This window comes from Stegodyphus dumicola, chromosome 3 (assembly GCF_044657685.1).
Source record: "Stegodyphus dumicola isolate Sdum_Otavi_A_Nest chromosome 3, ASM4465768v1".
Taxonomy (NCBI): domain Eukaryota; kingdom Metazoa; phylum Arthropoda; class Arachnida; order Araneae; family Eresidae; genus Stegodyphus; species Stegodyphus dumicola.
In genome coordinates, this window is record NC_140770.1 from 117,437,211 (window position 1) to 117,463,534 (window position 26,324).

General features: G+C 31.4%; 1 protein-coding gene across 1 annotated transcript in view; it reads left to right on the forward strand.

Annotated features, from left to right (window-relative positions):
• Nucleotides 1-587: 587 nt before the first annotated feature.
• The window catches only part of LOC118191913 (ADP-ribosylation factor 4), a 29,889-nt gene continuing 4,152 nt past the window's right edge, over nt 588-26,324 (forward strand). The window contains exons 1-5 of the mRNA XM_035362776.2: nt 588-948; nt 2,791-2,871; nt 8,263-8,372; nt 8,701-8,772; nt 20,547-20,672. Coding sequence (XP_035218667.1) covers nt 882-948; nt 2,791-2,871; nt 8,263-8,372; nt 8,701-8,772; nt 20,547-20,672 — 456 coding nt within the window. The 5' untranslated portion in view covers nt 588-881. The remainder of the gene's footprint in view (nt 949-2,790; nt 2,872-8,262; nt 8,373-8,700; nt 8,773-20,546; nt 20,673-26,324) is intronic.

The following is a 26,324-nucleotide window of genomic DNA, read 5'->3' on the forward strand; positions in this document are numbered from 1 at the left end:
CTCAGCCTTTTTTAAATGTAAATTAAGAGGTTAATGGAACTTGATTTATTTTTTTCTTCATGTGTAACGTGTATACGAGAGATTTTCCCTCAAAAAAACTTCCAAGGGGCATCCCTCCGTTCCCGTATACACATAATAAATAAATAGAAAAGCACATAATAAATATATAAATATATTCAGATTAAAAAAATCATGAAATTATTTTAATTTACCCCTCATTAAATGAATTAACTTTTAGAAGGAACGCAAAATGCAGCTAACTAAATGAAATTAAGAAAACATCCTACAACTAAAGTAAAGAAACATGATACACTTATCAAAAGTTGAAAATTGACTTTTTGATTAAAAGGAAACTCATGTTTAGTTATATATTAATCTAATACAATTTTATGGGGGGGGACTAATAACTGTGAATTAAAATATGATGTCTTATGTGTTTTCGAAAGTTTCTATTTTTCGGCAAACGTTGGTTCATTAAAAATCCAAGATTTTCAATTAACTCCAGGTAAGGTACCTTAATTACCGGAAGTACAGGCCGCCATAATAGCGATTCATCGATTGCAAAATCATTGTAGTTGTTATATATTACGTAAATTATATGATTTGCAGAATTAAGTGAGAGGTGGTGTTAATACGAAGTTAATGCTCACTTGCATTTTATTAAACAGTTGTAATTATTAAACTTTGTTAGTCAATATTTTTTAATCTGCGCACTCTCCGCAGAATTATTTTGTGGCGTACGTCAGATAAAAATTTTTGTTTGCGAAAAAGACGTGGCATTAATGTGTTGTGCATTTTTTGAGTTTTAGGCGTATCGTACAGTTGTGGCGGATAAAAACTTTTGAATAACATAATAGGTGGTGCAATTTAGTGCTCTCATTATGGGACTTACGATTTCTAGTATTTTTACTCGCCTTTTCGGCAAGAAACAAGTTCGAATATTAATGGGTAAGTTATTATTCGTTTTTACTGTTAAAGGTAGATTCATGCGTACCAATTAGTTATTATTAAAACTTTTAGTTAATTAACTTTGTTTATAAGCAGGCGTTTTCGGTGCGTAGTAAATATGCTAAAAGTTGAATTTTGTTGTAATTTAACATAATTTTTGCGTAATGATTGCTGTTTAAAATTGTAAGCCGGCTTTGACCATTAGTATGAAGTTCAATGCTTTATATCGGTGATTGTTACATATGTTTTGTGGATGGGGAGATTGAGAATTCAGAAATCATATGTTTCTATGATGGTATGTGACAATAGTTGATTGGTGGTGCTAGACAAGTTTGTATTCTAGAAATAAAAACTTTGCAGGTATTTTTAATTGAAAACTTGTATATTTTTCTTAGTTTATCCTATTCCTGATCTACTCTGGCAATGCATTTTAATTAAGACATAATTTATTTTTGATAAAAACTAAAATTTGATTCCTTAAAAAGATAGAAAACGTTGAAATTTTGTACTTGTTTGTTTATATGGACATTAATGTATTCAATAAAAAAAAAAAAGTTGTAAATAAATATGTGTTTTAGTATGTAGTGTCAGTGGTGTAGCTAGAGGTGAGAGATGTCCACCCTGGGCGTTATGTTTTGTGTCAAACATTTTGTAGGGATGAGACAGGTGGATTGTCGAGACCGTTGAAGAATATTTGGACTCTAAATATCCATGTGGAAATAAATACAGAAGGAAACAAGTTTTTACTCTAGATAAAGTATTCAAAGAAATCATCGTCAGATTTCATCAGCGATATACTCTTGTTATACTTTTTTTTATTCCATTAAAACTTTTAGAATGAAAATTACAAATATGAACCAAACCAAATTATCATCTCATTGACATTAATAATGAAGAATTCTTCATTAAGATTGAAGTATTTCAAAGCTATAGTTCCATTACTGGTAGAAAAAATTAAACAGGAATGTGGAAGGGTGGTCCTTTATAATTTTTGCCGTTCATCTAAGAATATGATTAACAAAGTTCCAAATTTTGTAATATTACAGTAAATTTTCCGGTAAAGTGCAGAATTGCTCACTTATTTGTTTGGTGCTTTTTACAAGGGTAAAAGCAATTTTATTTTCGTCAATTTTCTTTTACTTTTTAAATGAAAATAGGTTGATGTGTTTATAGATAAAGTCAAGGAAGTGCAAATTACCATTTTTGGGCAATTCTGGGAATTTTTTTTAGTGAAAATTGGTTGATGTGTACATGGATACCGAGTATATGTGCAATTCTTAAAAACGCCCTTAGCAGTGGGGAATTCTGCACTTCCCCGAATTTTCTTCTGTATTATCATGTTGCTTCTAGTAAGAAGCATTTTATATATAAGAATCATCTAAGGAGTATTTAAGAATTACTAATGCATATTTTGCATTTAAGAAATATTTCTGTACTGTCTATTTAATAACAATGCCAGTGAATCGATTTCCACATGGCAACCAATCATTTTGTTGACCAAAAAAAAAAAAAAAGAAAAACAAGCAAAATCCAACATTAAATAGTAATCATCAATATTAATAACAACATTAATTCTGAAATGTAGAGTTTTAATTAATTTCCCTACATGTTTTGATATTTTTTGTAATTATTTGTGTGCATATGGAGAGAAGTGACAAGTTCAAGGACTAGCCTGGGTGGCAAAAGTTTTAGCTGTACCACTGAGTAGTGTTTATGGATTTGAAGAAAGTGGTCATTTTAGTATTGAGGCAGTATTTAAATGCAAATTCAAGTATTGAAATGTTTCATATATTTATAAACTGTTATTCATACTTAGAACTATATTATATTTGTTATATATAGTTGGTCTTGATGCTGCTGGAAAGACTACAATTCTGTATAAACTGAAGCTTGGTGAGATTGTTACTACTATACCAACAATAGGTATGCTTATATTTTTTTTAAATCCTTTTTATATTATGATTCATATAAAAATTTTGCATTATGTTTTATGTATAATTACTTTTATATTTCTCAAAATGTATAGTTTAATTTTTTAGATGTGATGGTGATTAAAAGGTAAATTTTAAAAATAAGATAGTCGTAACTTCTGCAGGTAAATCAAAATATAATTCCGGAACTACTCTTATATGCGGCGACGAATTTCTTGCCAAACATTTTTGGTGAGAAACTCTATGCCGCCATATTACTACCTAAATTTTTTCTCTACATTTCAAACTTTTAGCCTAAAATGTCTGCAAAAACCATATTTTAAACACACAATTTAAGCTAAAAATATGAAACAAAAAAAAAATTTAGATAGCAAAAACGTAAAGTTTTTAACCAAACATATTTGACAAGATCAGCAAGATATCAGCAGGATATATATATATATATATATATAAAGAAAGAAACAAACAAAAAAAAATTCTTTTAATAAATCAGAAATCTCAGTTCTCGCACTTTTCATAAGCTGCTAATTTTGTAGCACTGGCATATATGAGCAGGGTAATGGCAGAATTAGCTAAGGATGCAATGTAGGAAAAATCATACTTGTCAGGATTTTGTAAACATTGCATTTATCTCCCTACTTATTTCTTCTTTAAAAGCGTAAAAGCTGCGGTTAATCTTTGGATTATGGTAATTTGGCGATTTTTGGCGAAAATTTGGCAACCAACCCTGCTACAGCAACCTTCTACTTTTTTTTCGGCACCATTTTGTCTTCACGAAGTAAAGACAGGTTTCTTTTCTTTTTATTTACTCAACATTTTTTCCAACAATCTGCTAGCCAAATTACGCTTATGTTAGAAATTTTATGGAACAAAAGTGCTTAATCATGACGAATATTAACTGCAAAATTGGGAGAAAGTGCATAATCGCAAACTCCTTGCCCCGTTTTTCAGAATGGCACATACACGGTAACCACGTACACGTCGACTTATTTTTACTTAAAAAAAATCCCAAAATTGCACAAAAATGGCATTGCGCATACTCTTGACTTTATCCATGTACACTGCTTTTTTCTCATAAATTAGAAAAATTTCCACAAAAATGCAGGAAAATTTTGTGAATCTTTAAAGTCGGCAAAAAGGACATATATGAAATTACCTGATAGCGAAAAAGTATATACCCTTTCCAAGGATGATCATTTGCACGTATAAAATAAATAAAATATCCAAAAACATTTCTCTCTAAATTATCTATTATAATTGTCACCTGCGAATTTATAACGCAAACATTAAATATGGTTGCAAATACTCAGTGTCAAATATTTAAATTATTTCCATGCACGTCTACTTCTACTGAAACATATTCTAAAATGCTACAAACATATAATTCACAAAATAACTATCATTTAATTAAAATATAATTAAATTAAAAACACTACTTAAAATATAAATAAACACATACATTAAATTAATAAAAATTAACTTAAAATCTTAATTACAGTCAAAAGTCGTTAATTCAGACACCCATAATCCGGAATGATCTATAATTCAGACCTCAAAGCTAAAAACTTTCTGCGCATGCGCCGCGTTGACACATGCGCATAGGCGTTTACGCATGCGCGAAAGACCTTTACGACTGCACGTACGCGTGTGCGCAAGTGCAGAATACGTTTTCGCGTGCGTGCTTTATGTATAACGGACGGTATAAGCTAAAATTATCTAATTATCTGTTTCAGTTAATGTTGATTGCGTTGTACCTTAATCTTCGAATTGGATCCGGTTTATTAGTTTTTGCAGGCTGTAAGAGCAATTTTATAAAAGTAAACTTGAACTTTCGATTATGTCAAATAGAATTTCCAATGCTGGAGCTCCCAAAGGATCTACAAAATGAAAGTATGTTTCGATGTCCATCAAACAGAAAGTGGAATTGCTGCAAAAAATGGATAAAGACATGAAGAAGGTGACAGAGAGGTTAGTGAAAACGAAAAAATTTCGATTGACAAGTTAGTCGGTATTCTCGGCACGGCAATTAAGGGACTTGAACAGCGGAACTTTGTAACCGAACAAGAAATTATGTCTGTTTATAGAATTAAAGAGAAAGTATTATCACATAAAACGAAGCAACTTAAACAACTTACATTGAAAGAAATGTTTAATAAAGTAAACAAATAAATATTAAGCCTTTTTTTTTTGTAAATTTTGATACCCTTTAGATCATAATTGTTCTTTATTTCATAAATTACGGTTTCATATTTTTAATTTTAGAATTTCTGCATGCCATCTTACGAGATTTAAACTGATGATCTGTAATCCGGAATCGCTGAAGTCCCAACAAGTCCGGATTAACGACTTTTGACTGTACTTTAAACTAATTCATTGCTAATAAAAATTTTCCAATAATAGCATATTAATTTATTTATTCCTTATGTTTAGAACAATGCATAAAATAATATCCTCAAATGATTAAAAATACTAACTTACCTAATCTTCTACAGAATCTTGAGTGCATGGCGGATCACAAAATGTCCATTTTCATAAAATTTCTTGCACCGCCATTCAAACTTATCTGTAATATCCTTCCTTTCACACAATCTCATTTCATTCCCTCACAAAACACAATGAAGCTAAATACAAAATGTTAAATGTAATAAAAATTTCAAATTCACTTTACATAATAGGGCCATGGGATCCAAAAATTGAGCTACACTATTTCACACAACACACAATGAAGCTAAATATAAAATGGTATAAAGTACTGCAGATATTTTTCCAAATTTCCCCCTTTTTCCGATTAAAGAACTGTGATTCGTCCATAAATGTCACATTACATATCTCATGATCTCTCATACAAAATAATGCGTAATTGGAACTGGGTACTTCTCACATTATTGCCAAAGTCCTAGGTCCTTTATCGCCTACCAAAATGTCGCCAAACTGCCTGTTACCATACTCCAAAGATTAGCCAAAGCTGCTTCCAATTTTTTTTTCTATGGAGAATGCACAATTTTTTTTGCTCTACTCTTATATGCGCCCTAAGATCACCAAATGTGGCAATATGTGTTTTGTGCTGATTTTGGCATGATTCCGTGCTGTGGGATGGTTTGGTGGATGATGCTCTTTGTATGGCAACCTTTTGACGTTGAAACTTAACTATTTTGCTGCAGTGTCGTGTGTGTTTTGAAATGGCCTATGTTGCAATGATAGACGTGGTGGGAAGGTTTCAGTCGTGTATTTTAGATTTGTGGAAAGTAAATTTAGTATTAAAAGTTACGATGTTGGAGTTGTTAATGAGTCTTTTGTTGACAGGTGTGTTTATGAAGATCAAAGTGTATTTTTGGAATTTCTGTGGTATTTTAAAACTCATTATAATAAATCATCACTTTGTAATTAATCCTTCTTACATAATCTTAATGATACAATCTGTTATATAATGCTTAATATTAAAATCTGGGAATTATGCATTCCTACTCTGCAGAGTCGTAGCTAGGGTTTTCAGCGCCCAGGGACAACTGAAGATTTCGTGCCCCCTACTGCTTGCCAAGGATAGAAAACGTTTAATTCTAAAATGTCGTAACATCAGTTTGGCGCCCCTTCGATTCTGCGCCCGGGACAGATCCCCCCTCTAGCTACACCCCTGCTACTCTGTTATCTTAGCAGCTAAAAATATCACTATATGGCAAATCTTTGCTGTTAAGTTGCTATCTGCCTGCTTTATCACTAACCTAAAAAATACGAAGTTCTTAAAAGAATGGACATGGTTTGCATTAAATGTGAGGCTTCATTAAAAAATGTAATATTAAGAATAAAAAGTGTAAATTTATGATGATAAGTCTGCACCAAGCTATTATAAATTGCTTCTCATCATTATGTATCTATGCTGTTATTAAAAGTGACATCATTACACGTAGGTATATATGTATATACTTACACAAGTTTCATTTTTAATAATAATGGTTAACCTACAGTCCGAAATTTTTGGGAATATGCCATAAGAGCTCAAATTCATCGAGTTTAATTATGAAGTTAATACATTAACAATATTGTTACTTCTTAATTTCTGAGACTTCTTTTTCATCCGTAGCCACTCTAAAAAAGTAAATATTGAAATGGTCACTATATAATGAAAATACTGAGGTATTTTCCAAGCATAAATACGAAAATGTATTTCAGCAGTTTTAAAATAAAAATCAGCATTATAATAATAATCGTTATCATTGATTGCTTAGTAAAATGCCAAGTAGTAGTATCATTTATTGCCTAGTAAATATAAGAAATTATTTATTATATTAAAAATCACGGGAAATGTTAAAAATGTAGTAAGATTTATTAAATTTTTTGTCATTTTTTCTATTAATTGATGTATTGAATTTTTGAATAGAGAGTTTAACACACACATTGCTTCGAATTCCTTGTTATTCTTTACATTTATAATTTTATTTACCTATGCAAAGTGTGTATGCCAGTTACATGTACTTCCAGAAGAGGCATTTCACACAAAAGGTTGAAAATCACTGCTTTATGTAATATATTACTATTGGATTGTGGTTTTGGTGTAGTAAGTTAACTTTGGAGGAAGTTTTTATCATTACTTTCGAAATTTTGAATCTCGGAAAGACATGCGATATAGCAAAATCATAGCACTTTTGTTCAGAGACGTTGTTGTGACTGGCAAAATTTTATTCAGTAATGTATTATGGTTAAGTGCATTTTATTTTACTGTTTTTATTTTGTAGAATGTTATGTTCATTTTCTTTTACTATGGATTTTTGTTGTTATCGTTGTTTTTTGAATTGTTTGTAATTTAGTTTATTTGATTAATTTGTGCACAAAGTTTAGATTGTGCAATTCGTAGATGGTTTTTTAAGTTTAAACAGGATATTGTGTGCATGGTATTCTTTGAAATTTATTGTTGTTATGTTAATTTATTAAAGCGAGATTTGCGTAGTTCGTTGCCTAGATTGTGCAATTCGTAGATTTTTTTTAAGTTAAAAGATATCGCTGTGTAAATGGATTCTGGTCAGATATTTTTGGTTAGAAACTTTACCTTTACGTTTTTGCTACCTAAATTTTTTGTTTTTGTTTCGGATTTTTAGCTTAAATTGTGTGTTTGAAACGTGGTTTTTGCATGTGTGAAAATCGCGTTTTTGGAGACATTTTAGGCTTAAAGTTCGAAATGTAGACAAAAAATTTAGATAGTAATATGGCAGCGCGCAGTTTCTCACCAAAAATGTTTGGCGAGAAATTTGGCAACTTGAGGGTGCATATAAGAGTAGTTCCGAAAATATTATTTAACTATGATATAAATGTGTTCAAATCCTATTTTGTTTCATTTTTCATGTTGTGTGTGAATTTTTCCTTTATTTATTATTTATTTTTTTTTTTTTAGGATTTAATGTTGAAACAGTTGAGTACAAGAATATTTGTTTCACTGTTTGGGATGTTGGTGGGCAAGATAAAATCAGACCTTTATGGAGGCATTATTTTCAGAACACACAGGTAAGTTACTTTTGCTGCAAATGTTAAGAGTTTTACTTGTTACATAAAATTCATAATGCAGGAAATGGAACATTAATTTATGTAACTTAGCATATTAAAAGTCAATCTTTTCTTTTAAAATGGAAAAATATGCGTAATTTGGAATTTTCTTTGAACTCCACATGTAGTTCAAGAATTCATTGTATTAATTTTTATCACCTGAAAAAAAAAAAGTTTAATATAAGTTTTGTACCTTGATTATGCAGCCATAGAATTTCATTTCCTGATATGATGTATAATTAGACATAAATTATGCTTTTTTTTTTTTTTTTTTTGTTTGTTATTTTAGGGCTTGATTTTTGTTGTGGACAGCAATGATAAAGATAGGATATCTGAAGCACAAGATGAACTTTCCAAAATGGTATATTTACATTTCATATTTTATCTGATAATTTCAAAAATCTGAATTCTTTTGAGTGAGAGGTAGTTACTGTGAAGTTTGATTTGACACAATAGTGAAAATATTTCAAATATAGCTGTATACCATATAAATATGTTATGTTTAAAGCTATATAAAATTCATCCTTGTAATGTATAAAACAAGGATGCCAAACTCGTGGTCCACGGGCCGCATGCAGCCCACAACAAATATTTTTGCGGCCCGGCCAATATCTCGGCAAATAATAATATATAATAATAAAATAACATATCGACGAAGAAAAAAATGAAATGTTTACTGCTAAGTAATTAACAATAATTTATTCAGTGTTGTTATGTTGTTAGATTACTCACAGCGAGCTGACACGCACACTACTTAAATTACAAATGTGTGTGAGTAGCTTGCATTCAGCTACCTTCGGCTTTTGGGGGACATGTGCACTCAGAACTTGTACGCATCCCCCGATAGCCGAACTCATGGTCTCAGTTTTCCAATCATAGTTTTGTACGATATATTGGTGCATGCATGTGCATGCACTTTGCTTTATTAATTAATTATTACTTAATTCATATTGTTACGGATTTCATAGTTATTTATTTAGTTAGCTTTTTTTATTTAGAATTGTAATTAGATTTGCTTCATGTTGCCTTAGCAACGCAGACGATTTTTGAAAAGACAGCTGCGTTGGAAGGTTAAAAATAGAACAGCGCATGCATTCAATACCTAATAAATAAATATCTCGTAATTGCTGTTGCCATCCACAAAAATCCAGATATTTATAGATGTTTCCAGTATATTCGAGAAATTAATTATAAAGCTTATAAAAGCCGAGAACAAACAACTCATCTCAGTAGTAGCTGTAGTTCTAGCAGGGTTCGTAGCAGTCCTTATAAGTGCTTATAAGTCCTTATATTTGAAAATAAAATATAAAGGCCCTTATAGATGCTTACATTTTCTTTAAAGCCCTTATTATTTTGTTTTTAGTGCTTATTTTTTGCTTTTAGTGCTTTTTTTTTAAATGAACGCGCAATTTTCCCCCGTACTAAAGCTGAAACTAAATAAACAACTTTTCTTCCTAATATGGAATGTCAGATGGTGAATCATACTCCCGGAAATAGCTTTTCCCCCTTTCTCTGCATTAACATAACCTTTGGTGTGCGCGGAGAGTACAGACAGGTAGGTGCCCGTCGTTCTGTTGGTCAAAGAATTGCAAAAGCAGTAGAAAACTCCGGTACATTCGGCGTTCTTTTCCTCCCACCCAAATACTACACACGTTTGAATTTCTATAAAGATCTTAAAAATTTGCATTCTCGTTCCGCTTGGTCAGTTCATATTCGTGTTTATTATGATCGTTATACTTATATTATGAGCATATGTATGAATGTTTATAATAACATAATTGCAGTAACTGCTGAAGTATAGTAAACTTCCAAAAATGGTTGTGTTTTAACACAGATTAGCTTTCTAAGGAATAATATTTGGAATGCCTTAAATAAAGGGAAAGTAATCGAATAGTCAAAATAATTTCATTTTTTTGGCCAATACATTATACAGTACGAAGGTTGGGAGGTTCTCCCCTTTCTCCGCAAAATCTCGAAGAGTGAAACTGTTACAGTTTGCTGCAAAACAAGCAACGGACCTTTTTTTTGGTCACTTTCCAATCTGGATTGACTAGGACTAAAAGTTCTGCGGTCTACCACCCCAAGCGAAGAATGATTCTATTCCGGAAATTTAACGCAGTCTGTTGAAAATTAGAATGAAAAACACCCCAGATTGGTAAGTCTCTTTCTTTTCCTTTATTTAGTTCTTTATTCTTCCAATACCTGCAGCAGCTGTTGAATCCGATTGCGTAATATCATGTAGGGAAGAATTACCGCGCACGTATTGCGCAATAATGTTTGCGATATTTTGCAGAGATAATTAATTTTGATGTTCGGTCCGAGATTTGTTTATGAACACTTGAGAGAGTTTTACTGTGCTTGCAAAGCAGAATATTTTTCTGTTCTGTTGGTTTGTTTTCATATGATGCACATATCAAAATGTCAAAAGCATTTATTTAGCAGAAAAATCTAAAGAACGGCTACAGTCTATCCCCCCCCCCTCCGCTCCTCTTTTTCAAGTTATGCTCGACTGTCCGAATGTTCGCCAATTTTCAAGTATGTGGGTAGTTAAGCTTTTACTGTTAAATGATGACTGCATGAAGCAAATTTCTGTCTCAGAAATGTTCCTCTTGCAATATCTGTTAAGGAAAAACTGATATACGATGGAAATTTAGAAAATGTTCAGAATTTAGATTTAAATTAGTTAAATATCAATATGAGTGGAAAAATAAATTGTATTTATTATTAAGTTCCAAACGAATAGAATAAATATGCCTTATTATTTATTTCCTCTATTTTGAAGTGAAATTTCATCATTAAATCTTGTAATATAGTTTAGTTCTGCATAGTTTTTTTTTTTTTTCTTTCATTGTAAACTAGTTCTGTAAATTGAACTGTTATTTAAAATTTAAAAAAAAGTAATTATTTTCCATGGTTGAGGTAATACTTATTCTCTCTTAATAAATACTGCATTTCTCATATTTTAAATTACGAGTCTAATTTTAAGGTTATGCATTTAATGTAATTAGACAGGTGCTTATTTTTTTTCTTAAAATGTGCTTGAAAAGTGCTTATAGGGGCTTATTTTTTTAACTAAAATGTGGCTATGAACCCTGTCTAGCGAACTGTTTGTTTACTTAATGCTGCGATTGATTTGTAGCGATTTCGCTGTGAGATAAAATTAGTTTCTCTGTTTTTAATTGATTTTTGCTAAACGTTTGACATTTTGTGATATTGTTAGAATATTTTTGAAGAAATATTTGAGCATTTTGATTTATCTCTTGTGGAAAGAATAAGTTTTTGTTAACTTTTTAATGTTAACCGTGTTTATTCCAGCCCTTTCTATTCAGTATGTCTATATCAAAACCAAGTGGTAGTAAAATTAAACGAAAAATCGCTGACGAACATAGAATATTCCAAGTAAAATGGGAATTAGAATATTTTTGCTGTGAAATAAAAGATAAAATAATCTGCTTGATATGTAATAATACTATTAATGTACCAAAGTTATATAATATTAAACGTCATTATGAACAACACAAATCAAAATATAACAATTACGAAGGATTAATGAGAGAAGAAAAGTTGAAAGAGCTCAAGTTAGGAGTGAAAAAGCAACAGTCCATGTTTAGTAAAGTATTGCAAGAAAGTGAAGCGGCGGTACATGCAAGCTACGTCTTGTCCGAGTTGATAGCTAAACATTCGAAGCCTTTTACTGACGGTGATCATCAAGGAATGCCTAATGAAAGCTGGAGAAATTGTTTGTCCTGGAAATGTGAAGGCTTTTCAATCAATTTCATTGTCTCGAAATACAGTTGCGGAAAGAGTTACTGATTTAGCCGCGAATTTAAGTCATCAGATCAAAGCAAAATCATCTAGTTTTGAAAGTTTCTCCATTGCCTATGACGAGAGCACGGACATTATTGGCAAAGCTCAATTAGCAGTGTTTCTTCGTTCTTGTGACAAGAATTTTAACATTTTTGAGGAATTACTGGAACTAATACCGATGCCTGGTACTACCACAGGAGAAGATATATTTACTTGTGTTTTTTGGACTTCTGCAGAACCACAATCTACCTTTGGCAAAATTAAATTCTGTAGCTACAGATGGCGCTCCATCAATGACCGGGAAAAACAAGGGCTTCGTAGCATTACTAAGAAAAATACTTAGTGAAATTAAAGGTTCAAACATTCATCATATGCATTGTACAGTCAAAAGTCGTTAATTCGGACACCCATAATCCGGAATGATCTATAATCCGGACCTCAAAGGTAAAAACTTTCTGTGCATGCGCCACGTTGACACATGCGCATAGGCGTAAGACCTCTTACGACTGCGCATTTGCGTGTGCGCAAGTGCAGAATACGTTTTCGCGTGCGCCTTTTATGTATAACGGACGGTATAATCTAAAATTATCTAATTATCTATTTCAGTTAATGTTGATGATTGCGTTGTTCCTTAATCTTCGAATTGGATCCAGCTTATTATTTTTTGCAGACTGTAAGAGCAATTTTATAAAAGTAAACTTGAACTTTCGATTATATCAAATAGAATTTCCGAATCTGGAGCTCTCAAAGGATCGTACAAAACGAAAGTATGTTTCGATGTCCATCAAACAAAAAGTGAAATTGCTGCAAAAAATGGATAAAGACATGAAGAATGTGACAGAGAGGTTAGTGAAAACGAAAAAATTTCGATTGACAAGTTAGTCGGTATTCTCGGCACAGCAGTTACGGGACTTGAACAGCGGAACTTTGTAAATGAACAAAAAATTATGTCTGTTTATAGAATTAAAGAGAAAGTATTATCACATAAAACGAAGCAACTTAAACAACTTACATTAAAAGAAATATTTAATAAAGTAAACAAATAAATATTAAGCTTTTTTTTTTGTAAATTTTGATACCTTTTAGATCATAATTGTTCTTTATTTCATAAATTACGGTTTCGTATTTTTAATTTTAGAATTTCTGCATGCCATCTTATGCGATTTAAACTGATGATCTATAATCCGAAAAAATCGATAATCCGGAATCGCCGAAGTCCCGATGAGTCCGGATTAACGACTTTTGACTGTATTATACATCGAGAAGTTCTATGCACGAAAGTAATAAATATGGAGAATGTTTTGTCATATATATGAAAAAAAGTTATAAATTTTATAAGTTCTCGAGGTTTAAATCAGCGTCAATTCACTGCTTTTTTAAGTGAGTTAGATAGTGAATATTCGAATTTGTCCTACTATACCGAGGTACGTTGGTTATCTTGCTCCAAGATTCTCAAACAATTCTGGGATTTGAAAGAAGAAATATGTCAGTTTTTAAAAATGAAAAATCAAGACTTAAGTTTGTGTTACGATCCAATATAAATACGAGATTTATCTTTCTTGGTTGATATAACCAAACACTTAACCAATTTAAATTTATCGTTACAAGGAAAAGATATCATTACGAACATGTTTGACACATAATTAAAGCATTCTTAAAAATGAAGATTTGACGCACTTCCCGACATGCAGCATGAACAAATCAAGTTTAGATGATACTTGTTCATATCAAAAATACGCAAAAAAATTGCAAATTTAACAACTGAATTTGAAACGAGGTTTAATGATTTTAGTTCCCTCGAAGACAAATTTTTTTTGTTTTCTTCGATTTTCTCAATAAGTATTGACTCAGTACCTAGCCATATGCAAATGGAGGTGATCGAGATTCAATGCAACTCAAATTTGAAAGCAGAATTCATTGAAGTGGGCGTGCCTGAATTTTACAAATATTTACCAGCCAGGTTTGAAAATACTCAAAAATTCGCATATGAAATTATTTCCATGTTTGGTAGCAGTTATCGGTGCGAGCAGTTATTTTCAGTCATGAAAGGTAATAAGTCTCCTATTAGAAACTGTATTAATGATGCTTACCTTGGGTCAGCGTTGAAAGTTATCACTGCAAACAAAATTTCTCCCGAAATAGGAAAGATAATAGCAGAGAAGAGACGTAAACATTAAATTTTTCTTGTTTTTTTCTATATAAATATGTATATATATGCTTATTATTGTATTATTCGAAATAAATCTACGTTTCTATGAATATTGATTTTTTTTTTGCAGCCCGCCTAAAGTTAAACCTTGTTTGTTTGGCCCAAGTGTACTTATGAGTTTGACATCTCTGGTATAAAACATACCTGCCAACTTTTACGAATTTTTCGTAATTTTTACGAAAATATGTTTGTCTTTACGATTTTACGATCGTAATCCATTTTTTACAATTTTTTTCCTTTTTCAAGTGTTTTTAGTGATTTTTGTCGAAATTTTAGAATTTTTCGCCAATTCAGCGATTTTTGCCAATTGCATCGTGTTTTACCGCCAACTACCGACTACTTCGAATCCAGTAACCTGAGGTTTCTCCCAACTCGCCGCTTAACCAGCCAATCCAATGTGCTGAATTTGTTTCTCCCACTCTTTTCTTTGTGGGCGCCAGATTCTTTTTTTCGCGTTCGCTTCAGCAGCAAAGGAATTACTCAGCTCGGACTCGGCGAGCGTGGATTGTCGCATTCTGTTTATTTATCTTTTTTTAATTTATTTTTTTCACATGCTACGAATTTTCTTAATACGTCATTGTTACGAAATGAGTTAAAAAAAACCGTATTCTCAATATTTTCGGCCTGCCTACAAAGCCGAATTTCCAACAATTAAAGAATCCTTCAAAGGAAATAACTATGCATTTTGCAACATGTGTGTGTGTAACTTCATAAAAAGTCCACGGTAGAAGAAGCGACATTGTGAAGCATGTTAAGTCTAAAAAGCATGAAGTTAATGCTTCGGCTTCGACAATGTCAAGGAAAGTGGATGATTTTTTTTCAAATTCGGCTACGAATTTGGATGCCGGTGTCATTTTGGCAGAGTGTTTGTTTACTGCATTCCTCATCGAACACAACGTGCCGCTAAGCGCTGGCGATCATGCCGGTCAACTTTTCAGACGGATGTTTCCCGACTCCAAGATTGCTCAGAAATATGCTCGTGCTCGCACGAAAACATCTATTGTGAACGAAATTGCTTGCGATGCACAAAGTAAAACGATAGCTGCACTCCAGAATTCAGCATTTTCGGTGTCAATCGATGGCAGCAACGACAGCGATTGGAAGCTTTACCTCATCGTTGCCACATATTTCTGTGATGTTTCTAATGAAATGAAAACTCATCTTTTGCGTCTTCCATTGTTAAATATAAAAATATTGCCTCCTTGGTAATTAATGAGTTGAAACAACTTAACATCCCAATATCAAACTGCATTTCATTTGGTGCAGATAATGCTCATGTCTGCACCAAATGAAATGCAGTTTGTCAATGTCATGGTTGTTGACAAAAAGGGTGTATCCTCTTTCCTCAAAAAAGAACAAAATCAATTAATTGTTATTGGATGCCCATGCCACTTAATTAATTTGGCAGCAGAAAAAGCTGCAGCTGCTTTACCATTAAATATTGACCAGCTTCTGATTGATGTGTTTTTCTATCTGGAAAAAATTGTAAAAAGGAAAGAAAACCTAAAGAATTTCCAAGAACTGTGCTCTGGTGAAACGAGAAAAATTCTGAAACATGTATGCACGAGATGGTTATCCTTAGGCAGAGCGCTAGGAAGGTTTATTGAACAGTGGGATGCATTGCTAAAATATTTCCACAAAGAGACCAAAACGAAACCACAGATCCCATCAAATTTGTCGGCATATAAGATTCCGAAAACCAACTTTGCTTGTAATCAAAATGCTTTAAAAGGGAAAAGCCAACACACAGAATCAAACCCTTTAAAAAGGAAATGCTTAGAAGACTCCTTAAAGATCAACTTTGTTAAAGAAGTTGAAGGGAAGAAGAAACAGTCTTCTATTAGCCGGGAGGAAAGGATTTTCTATCTTCTTTCTTCGGATTTGAACAAAGCATATTGTAGTTTTGTGTTAAGTACCATTAAGATTTTTGAAAGTGTAAATACTCTTCTACAATCAGCTTTGCCAAAATCTCCCCTGCTTATCCAAATTCTTAATGATCTTTTGAAAGAACTTTATACTAAGTTTGTAAAACCGTCCGTTGTGAAAAACAGTGTGTTGATTCGTGTTGCCTATAATAGTTTGGCAAATCAAAAGGATGACAATGATCTTATAATTGGAAATCAAACCAGGGAACTTGTAAATTCTTTGAAAGATCATGAGAAAAAATAATTTTTTCAATGTGTTAGAAAGTACTTTTCCTCAGCCTGTGATTACATTGTAAGGAAGTTTCCTTTGCAAAATGAAGTTCTTTTAAATGCTGAAGGGGCAAATTTGAAACAAATTGAAAATTCATCTTTTGAAAAGATTCGTTTTTTTATATATAAATTTCCATTTTTGTTAACAATTAAAGAAAATGAATGCCATAATGATGCTTTAGATAAACTACAGAACCAATTTTCTGCTGCACAGTTTGAAGACTTTGCCAGTTCTGGAGAAGATAGACTTGATGTCCTCGTTGGTACCTTAAAAAGAATAAAAAGAGCTGATGGAACACCAAAATATGATAGACTAGCAAGAGTTTTATGTGCTATTCTCGTAATTCCACACAGTAATGCTGAGTGCAATAGAGTCTTCAGTGTTGTGAAGAAAAACAAAACTATGTTTCGTTCTTCAATTTCACCAAAAACTCTAGAAAACATTTTAATTGCTAAATGTTAAGAGGAAACTAATTGTTATGACAGGAAATTTTCCAAAGAATTTTTGGCTAAAGCCAAAAAATGCACTCTAAATTCATTGCAATAATTTTGTGTAACATTAAGTTCTTGTTTTATGTTTCCTAATAAATTTTTTAGTTACTACTTAATTGAGATTTACTAATGTAAGTGCAATTTTCTTTTTTATATTTGTATAAATTATTTTTTTTTTTAATATCAAAGCATGATATTAATTCTTTGTGTTCTTCTGAATTTTGGAGAAATCTTCTGAATTTGGGGGAGAAATCTTCTGAATTTTTATCTTTAGAGGTTGGCAGATATGATAAAAAAGAGCATAGTATAAATATATAAAACTTTTAATGCTGATTTTAAATTGCTTTTGTAAGACTTAATATCTGACTTTAATGTTAACATTTTTTTCTAACTCTTGTTAACATAAAATGTGCCAAATTTATAATTTTTAAAAATTTCTAACATTCTTTATCAATTTAAATATACAACTTCTTTCTCCATATAGTGCTAAATTGTGTCTTACTAAGATAAATTAACTTACCTAACAGATCCAATTTTATTACTGATTGTAACTTTTTTTTTCTCTGGATATATCAGTTGTAATTGTGTAAAAAATGCTGATATCTTTTATAAGGGGAGATTAAATGCAAAGTTTGATTTTATGTATGTGAATTCCCCTTTCAGTTAATAATTAAATCTAATAATTTAGTTGTCATAAAATGAAGCTTTTTAAAAAATGTGAAATGTTATTAATGCTGATATTTTCTTCCAACTTCCTACCAAAATATGTCAGTAATTGGAAGCTTGAATTTGCTATTCACTCGGTCTATATGTTAGTACAAATTTTAGCTCCAGTTTTTTTGACTAGAAATTCTTGATAGGATCTTGGTTAGTAATAGTATAGGGTGATTATACTTAAAGTGACCCAATTCAAACCTGTGTAGAGGTTGTAATGGTTGACATTCAGTACCATACAATCATTCTTCATGTTTTCACCATGTCAGAAGAAAAACTAAGTTTTATTGGCCAGTTGAACCAGTGGCGTAGCTAGGGTGGGGCAAGGGGGGACATCTGTCCCGGGCGCAGCATACAGGCGGTGCAAAAATTGATGCTACGAAATTTTGTAATGAAATGTTTTCCATTCTTGGCACACAGAAAGGGGCACAACTTCTTCAGTTGTCCCGGAGCGCTGGAATCCTAGCTATGCCACTGATCAGAACTGCAGTAAAAATTATGCTGCACTGTGAGAATTTTGACAGGCTTGTGACAAAGGCCTGTATCAGAAAATGATTTGAAAAAGATAATTACTAAATTGAAAGAGATTGTATGGTTAGATGTTTTGTCAGGAAGAGGATGGAAATTTTCATATGAAACTGAGGAACTTGCTGTTTTTGTGGTTGACAGAGCATTCTGACAGGCCAAAGAGTATTCTTTGACAATTGTTCAAGCAATGTCACATAATTTTCTATCTTTTGGTCTGTGATACAAAATATTATGCAGTTCATTTTAAAATGATATCTACATTGAAGAGCCAAAACATTATGACCACCTATTCAGTAATGCATTGCATGATCTTGGCCTGCAAAATAGCTGCAGCTTGCCTTGGCATGGATGCCACAAGTTCTTGTAGATGACTGAAGACAAGTTGTACCAAATATCTAAACAGCGGTCACGTAAGGTCAAGATATTCTGACATGGTGGTGTTCGAGCTCTGAGCTGCCGCTCCATGACATTCCAAATGTGCTCTATCGAGTTAAGATCCAGTGAGTTAGGTGGCCAGAACATTAATTGGGATTAATCCTTATGCTCCTTAAACCACTACAATACAATTCAAGCCTTGTGACATGGGATGTTATCCTGCTAGAAGATTCCGTTTCCAGTTGGGAAAACAGACACTATGTAAGGATGCAACTGGTCACAATTCTGTTCAGATAGTTTGCAGCTTACATGCTCCATTCTAATACTACTAAATGTCCCAGATCTGCCCATGAAAATAGTTGAGCAGAGGTAAAGCGAGCTGTCCACGAATTTCATCCTGCTGTGGATGTTCTAATATATAAAAATCATCTCTTATATCTTTGTATGTGTGAATGAAAACATGTAATCATGAAGCTAGTATCTTCATTTAATTGACCTTTATTTTAAAGATTATTCAGCTTTCTACATCATGAGTGGCACAGTAGTCAAAGCTGAGAGTGTTAAGAAGTAGTTCTTTAAAATACAGTGTGAGTGTTATTATCATCTTTTGCCCACTCAAACCCTTATTTAGGGAATACCCGATAAATTGCATATATGGAGAAGGCAAATGCATTCTCTTGAACACAAACATAGGTTGTGTTGAAATTCTTAGAATTCTGAATTCCAGAAATTCTAAGAAACCAGTTGCAATATTGTTGAACATTCTATAATTTACATTGAATGTGAGTGACAAAAATGGAATGTGCATTGAACAAACTTTGTGTTTAATTAAATTTTGTTTCCAGTTCAGATTTCTTATTCTGTGTTGTGCCACCATTTCATTCGAAATCTGAGTTTTCTTTTCCTTGTGGTCCATATAACATATACAAGGGAGTACCTAAAAGAAACCAAACTTACTTTTTTTAACTAATTTATTTAGATTTTAAGCACAAACCTTCAGTCGCTTTTAAAGTACTCGCTACTTGCACTAACACATTGTCTAATCTTTTATTCCACTTTTCAAAACATTATTTAAATTCATCTTTTGTGATACTTGGCAGTGAATCCATCATTTTTTTCCCCTTTACCTCAGCATCATCGGCAAAATGCTTTCCATTCATTTTAGAAAACAAAACAAAGTGACACATATGATTTTTTAAGAGCACACAGTCCATTTTAATAAAATCTTTCATTAAGCATCTGTGTTAAAGTTTTGATATGATTGCCAGTTAGCTAAATAAGACAAATTTAAGATATCAGATGTCTGCTGTAGAATTAATTGCATGTTTATATTTCATAATTTTAAAGTAATAGTCATATTCAACTGTTGTTTCATTTTTAAATGAAAGTTAAGAAGGATGTTAAGTTATTAAAATCGATTACCTGCAAAAAATATGGTATTACATGTTTGAATTATTACTTGTATAATTTATACTTTAATGAGTTTTATTAGTTGTTGAATTATTACTTATATAATTTATACTTTAATGAGTTTTATTAGTTGTTGAATTATTACTTATATAATTTATACTTTAATGAGTTTTATTAGTTATTGAATTATTTCTTGTACAATTTATACTTTAATGAATTTGTATTTGTATATAATTTATACTTTAATGAACTTGTATAATTTTACTTTTATTAGTAAAATTATATATTTATATATTAGTAAAATTATATATTGTATAATTTTACTTTTATTATTTTATCTCTAATGTAACTTAGTTAATTCAGTCATTTAAACTTCAGTTGTTTTATTTAATTATTTATTTTTAGTTAAAAGAAGATGAACTGTCTGAAGCTGTCTTACTTATTTTTGCTAACAAACAAGATTTACCAAATGCAATGTCAGCTTCAGAACTTACTGAAAAATTAGGCCTAAATTCCCTAAGGAACAGAAGGGTAAGAATTTTGTTGCTTGCATCCTAGCATTTTTATGAATCAATTATGTGCTATCTGTTTGAATAAAAGGGTTTTTTTTTAAATTTTTTTTTTATTTTAAGTTCTTTGAAATATTGTTCTAGTTATAAGTTTAAAACTCCCCCCCCCCTCCAACCCAGTATGGCATAAAATTCATTATTTTTTATATGTGAGTCATATTAGAAAGCATTGATAAAAGAATGGGAAAATTAAAATTCTGGTATTCAGCAGGTTTTGCTAGTTAATAAGCAAAAATGAAGAAAAGAACATTGCAAAAATATTGGTACTCTTTGTTATAGCAGCTCCCGAGATTGAATCTCCAATCAACTGAGATATGTTGACAAAATCTGGCTACATGTTCTAATACCTCGTCACGTGATATGATGTTAGCACCAGCTGCATGTTCTTAAACATTTCTATGTCATTGTATATTAGCACTATGTTCGTTTTTTTGCTGTCGCCACATGCTATTGTATTATTTTTCACAAGGTTTTCAAATTCACATAGTTTATTTTAAAACTTTTTTTTTTCGAATATAACGTTAACAATCTTTAATTTATCAAGTAATGAGGTGGCTGCCATATAATTTTTTTTTCAAGAAAGAGTTATTTTGCGTGGACAAATGAGTATGTGAAAATAGTCACAACATGAAACTTCATGTTAACAAGTCATTAGGAGGTGCAGTGTTAAAAACTGCAAAAAGAAGGGCTTCTGTGTTGGATATTGGTTCAGCAGTTCCAAAATCTCGTTCATCTCTGCTATTAGATTTATGTAGTCTCCTGTAGAGGAGTTAACATTCATGAAATGGTGTGACAAACGGCTTAAAATATGTGAAAGTGCTGCAGGGGACTTTAACAATAACATGCGATAAAAGAATAATATGAAGAATAAGGATAAGGATTCTTTAAAAATTTTCTTACGAAACTACATATGAGTATTATTGTTATTATTTTATATTGCATTATTGTATGTGATAGTGATTAAAATGAAAATGAATGAAGGACAAGGTAAGATTAAGAATATATTAAAAAAAGATAATCAAGTGTCATTTGTGTGGAGAGATCGAATTATTTTTTAAAAAACTTTCTTTTAAGATGTAGTTTGAGCAGCAGTAATATACTACGCTATTCTGAGTGGATTGTTCATTAATTAGTATTGAAATTTTAAAAGTCGGTTGGATGCATTTGGATGTTATGAGGTATGGGAAATGTTGTCTCAGCAGAATATCAGTAAAGCCCTGTAATGTTTGATTCAGCCGAATTCTATCAATATTCTTCGCTTTTCAACTTGCCAGAATTTATGTTGTGAAATTTTCTACCAAAAATGTAAACAACCTTAATTTGTTTGTGAGTTCTTTCAAAGAAATTCATTTCTTAATTTTTTTTTAGCTGATCAGTTCTCGATTTATTTTCTGAACATTACCATTTTTTTAATTATTACTAGGCCTAAGAAGTGTTGCCTTTTTATAAGCCATAAGATTGTTATTCTGAGCTGCCTAATAAAGGTATTCCCTGAGGAGGTATCATTTAATGTGGCATAAGATTTTTTTCTTTCAAATTAAACTTTAAGTTGTATAATTGAATGATTTAAAATAATGTGCATATTTATTAATCATTTATAATTTTGCTTTTTAGATAATACAGTCAAAAGTCGTTAATTCGGACACCCATAATCTGGAATGATCTATAATCCGGACCTCAAAGCTAAAAACTTTCTGCGCATGCGCCGCGTTTACGCGTGCGCGTAAGACCTTTATGACTGCGCATATGTGTGTGCTCAAGTGCAGAATACGTTTTCGTGTGCACGTTTAATGTATAACGGACGGTATAAGCTAAAATTATCTAATTGCGTATTTCAGTTAAAGCTGATGATTGCATTGTTCTATAATCTTCAAACTGGATCCGGCTTATTACTTTTTTCAGACTGTAAGAGCAATTTTATAAAAGTAAACTTGAACTTTCGATTATGTCAAATAGAATTTCCGATGCTGGAGCTCCCAAAGGATCTACAAAACAAAAGTATGTTTCGATGTCCATCAAACAAAAAGTGGAATTGCTGCAAAAAATGGATAAAGACATGAAGAAGGTGACAGAGAGGTTAGTGAAAACGAAAAAGTTTCGATTGACAAGTTAGTCGGTATTCTCGGCACAGCAGTTACGGGACTTGAACAGCGGAACTTTGTAACTGAACAAGAAATTATGTCTGTTTATAGAATTAAAGAGAAAGTATTATCACATAAAACGAAGCAACTTAAACAACTTACATTGAAAGAAATGTTTAATAAAGTAAACAAATAAATATTAAGCTTTTTTTTTTTTGTAAATTTTGATACCCTTTAGATCATAATTGTTCTTTATTTCATAACTTACGGTTTCATATTTTTAATTTTAGAATTTCTGCATGCCATCTTACCAGATTTGAACTGATCATCTATAATCGCCGATGTCCCAACCAGTCCGGATTAACGACTTTTGACTGTACATTAATTTATGGAATATGGGTACTATATTTAATTTGCGGGTACTCATTTCATTCAGTGCACATTTTGTGTATTATTATATGCTCATATTGTGTTTTTGCATTTGCTAAAGTTTGCAAATGTTAAAGGGAAAAATTTTTAAAAATGCAATTAAGTATTAGACTTAATCATGGTTAAACAGAAATCTCTGTTACAGCTAATTTTTTACTGCTTCTAAATATCCACCTTTCTTAAGCACATGCATTAATTGAACTTTTATCAATAACTGATTAAAAATAGCATTGAATTATCACCAGTTAGAATATGCTTTGAAGAATAAATTTCTGAAAGGAAACTGATTTGTTTGGACTTGAGAGGGGGAAGGAACTCTCCTAAATCCTAACATACAAGCTTGTATGTTCTTAAATGCTTGCATACATACAAAAAAGTGTTAAATAGAAGCATATGTAATTATAATATGTAGCTCATGTAAGTAAGCTTCATTGCTGTCTCCTAATGTAATGGTGCCATTACATTACTTATACACAATGCAGACACTGTTTTAAAAAATTCATTTGGGTGCTAGCATAAAGGTAACCATAAAGTCAAACTGAGTTAGTTTTGGTTCTCAAAGCATTTTGATTGGATAGTTAGTATTGCTGTAAAATTATTATTGGCTCCTTTAGTTCAATTTACACCACCTGAATTTCGTAAGAGTCATATGACATAGATTTTTCTCAAAATGACGCAGTGCAGAGAGAGGTTACTATTTTTAGAATTGAGAAGGAAAATTTAAGTTGCTAATTTAATCTTTTACATATTCTTTATATTTCTTACATATATATGTAATGAAAACAAATTTAGAAGTGCTGATTGTGCATTATATAGAGAGGACAGATCATAGATCCATATTGAAGAAGAATTTTGATTGCATAAAATGCTAATCCATAGGAAACTGAGCAGTCAAGGTGGATTAATTTCCATTTTTATTTAAATTTGCATTTTTGGCCACAGTTCTCTTGTCATTCTAATCATGCCTATTTCGAGAACATTTACATTTTTAATGCTATTGTGATAGGAAGAAAACAAGTGAAATAGCATCCAAGCAGCACAGTAGTTCAAGCTAAGTGGGCATTTATCCAATATGGAAGATCGCCAAGAGGAATCAGTTCTTAAAACTTTGAGTTTAGATACCGAATCAGCTATGTCATAGTGTTATGCAAGCCATGCAAGATCTAGAAATGACACAATCCAAAGAAGTTATTAATTTTTATAGAATAAAGAGAAAATAACCAAATTAAAAAAGAGGAATTAACAGGCTACTATTAAATTAAATTATAAAACTTATTAACATATATACTTATATATATATATATATATATACAGACATATCAAATGTTGTATGATCTTAAATCCATTTAGTGCGAATACTAGTTATTATTACTTGCGCAATTGCTGCAAAGTTAGTTAATAATAATTTATTTCCTAAACAGTATTGATTAATTGATTATATTATCTCCTAAGTTTAATTAAAGTAGAATTATTTTAAAAGTGTGCATCCATACTGGTAAGTTATATTTTGAAAGATGTTTTGAAGTAATTTGAAAGCAAAATGTTAATAATGTTTTAACGGGGACTGGAGTTAAATCATCTCAAAGAATAATATTTCAGTTGTAAAAGGAAAAATTAAAACATGTAATCATTGTCATTGATCGGAAATTAGTTGACTTTTCAAGGGGAACAAACCAACTCCCGTTCAATGAACAATAATTGATAAAAATACGTAAATACGAAAGTGTTTCGTCTTTACTCAAGTTATAAGTTAAAGCCAAACCGGCAATTCTAGTCAGGCCAAGTATTTCCGCGAATAGTAGGAATTATGAACTAATGCTGATACTCAAAGAACTTATTCTCATGAAGCATTTTAGTCAATTCAATTTGGAGTAAAAATCAATTACTGTAGAGAAATCCTGTAAAACTCGAGTAACCGTCCCCGACACTTTCATCGTTACGCATTTGAGTACTATATTATATTATTTAAAGAAATTAAACATTGGAAGTTGTCATTATGAAATCGAATTCAAAGTAAAGTTGAAATAAACATAGAAGATTATAAAAAAGATAAATAATGCAAACTTTGTAAAAACAAATCAAAGAAAATATAAAAATAATATAAAAATAATAGTAATATAAATAAGATCAGAGAATGTACATGAAGATATAAAGGCCAGAAAGGTATTAAGTAACTTACATTCTTTCTAGTGGGGGAGTTGGCAAAGTGTTCTCTTCGTGTCTGACTCAGAAGTGTAGGGTGTCCGAAAATTCTTAGCGGCAGTAGGGGCTTTGAATAATATCAGTCGGTAAGACTTGGGTGAAGTAATTTATGGTAGTGGGTGGGACTTGGAATTCTTGAGGGATGTATTTTGTGGAGTTCTTATCTGAGAGAGACCATCTGTTAAGATTTTTTGAAAATACTAGTGAATGGAAATTAGTTAATTTCTGGCTAATTGTCGTGTCGCAATGATTAAGAATTTAAGAAAGGAAAAAGGCATTTTCGCTGTCCAAGAGCTAATGGACAGTCTAAAGGCAGGAAATAGGCCCATTTTTTTAGTAACAGTATATGTCTGAAGACAATTAGCTTTTTACAATATATACAATTGAGTAATTACACTATATACAAATCTTTCAACTGACAGTCATCCAACTTATACCGCCTTCTCAGGTTTAGGAATAAATTATCATATCCCTATCAGTTAAATGATTTAGAGTGAGTATTTAACGCCTGCTCTTTTAAGGCAATGGTTGATAAATTGAAAGGGAATTAGATTATTTTTGAGAATTTTGATAAGGATCAAAATTTCGCGTTGTAAATCTATTGTATCTGTGCATATAGTTTTAATTCGTTGTATATGATTAATTATAGTATTGTTAATTACTTTTTTTGATATGTTGGAGTTCCAATTTATTAATTTGTTAGTATTGAAATTGAAGTTTCTTGTTTTGTCAAAAAGTAAAATTTTTTGTAGTTAATGATTTGAAGATCTAGAAAGTCTATGCTATTTTGTGAATTATTAGTTTTATTAAGTGTAAGACAATTCGGATAAATCTCGGAGTGTTCAATTTTACCAAAATTATTAATTGTAATAAGGTCATCAATATATCTGTAGGTGTGTTTG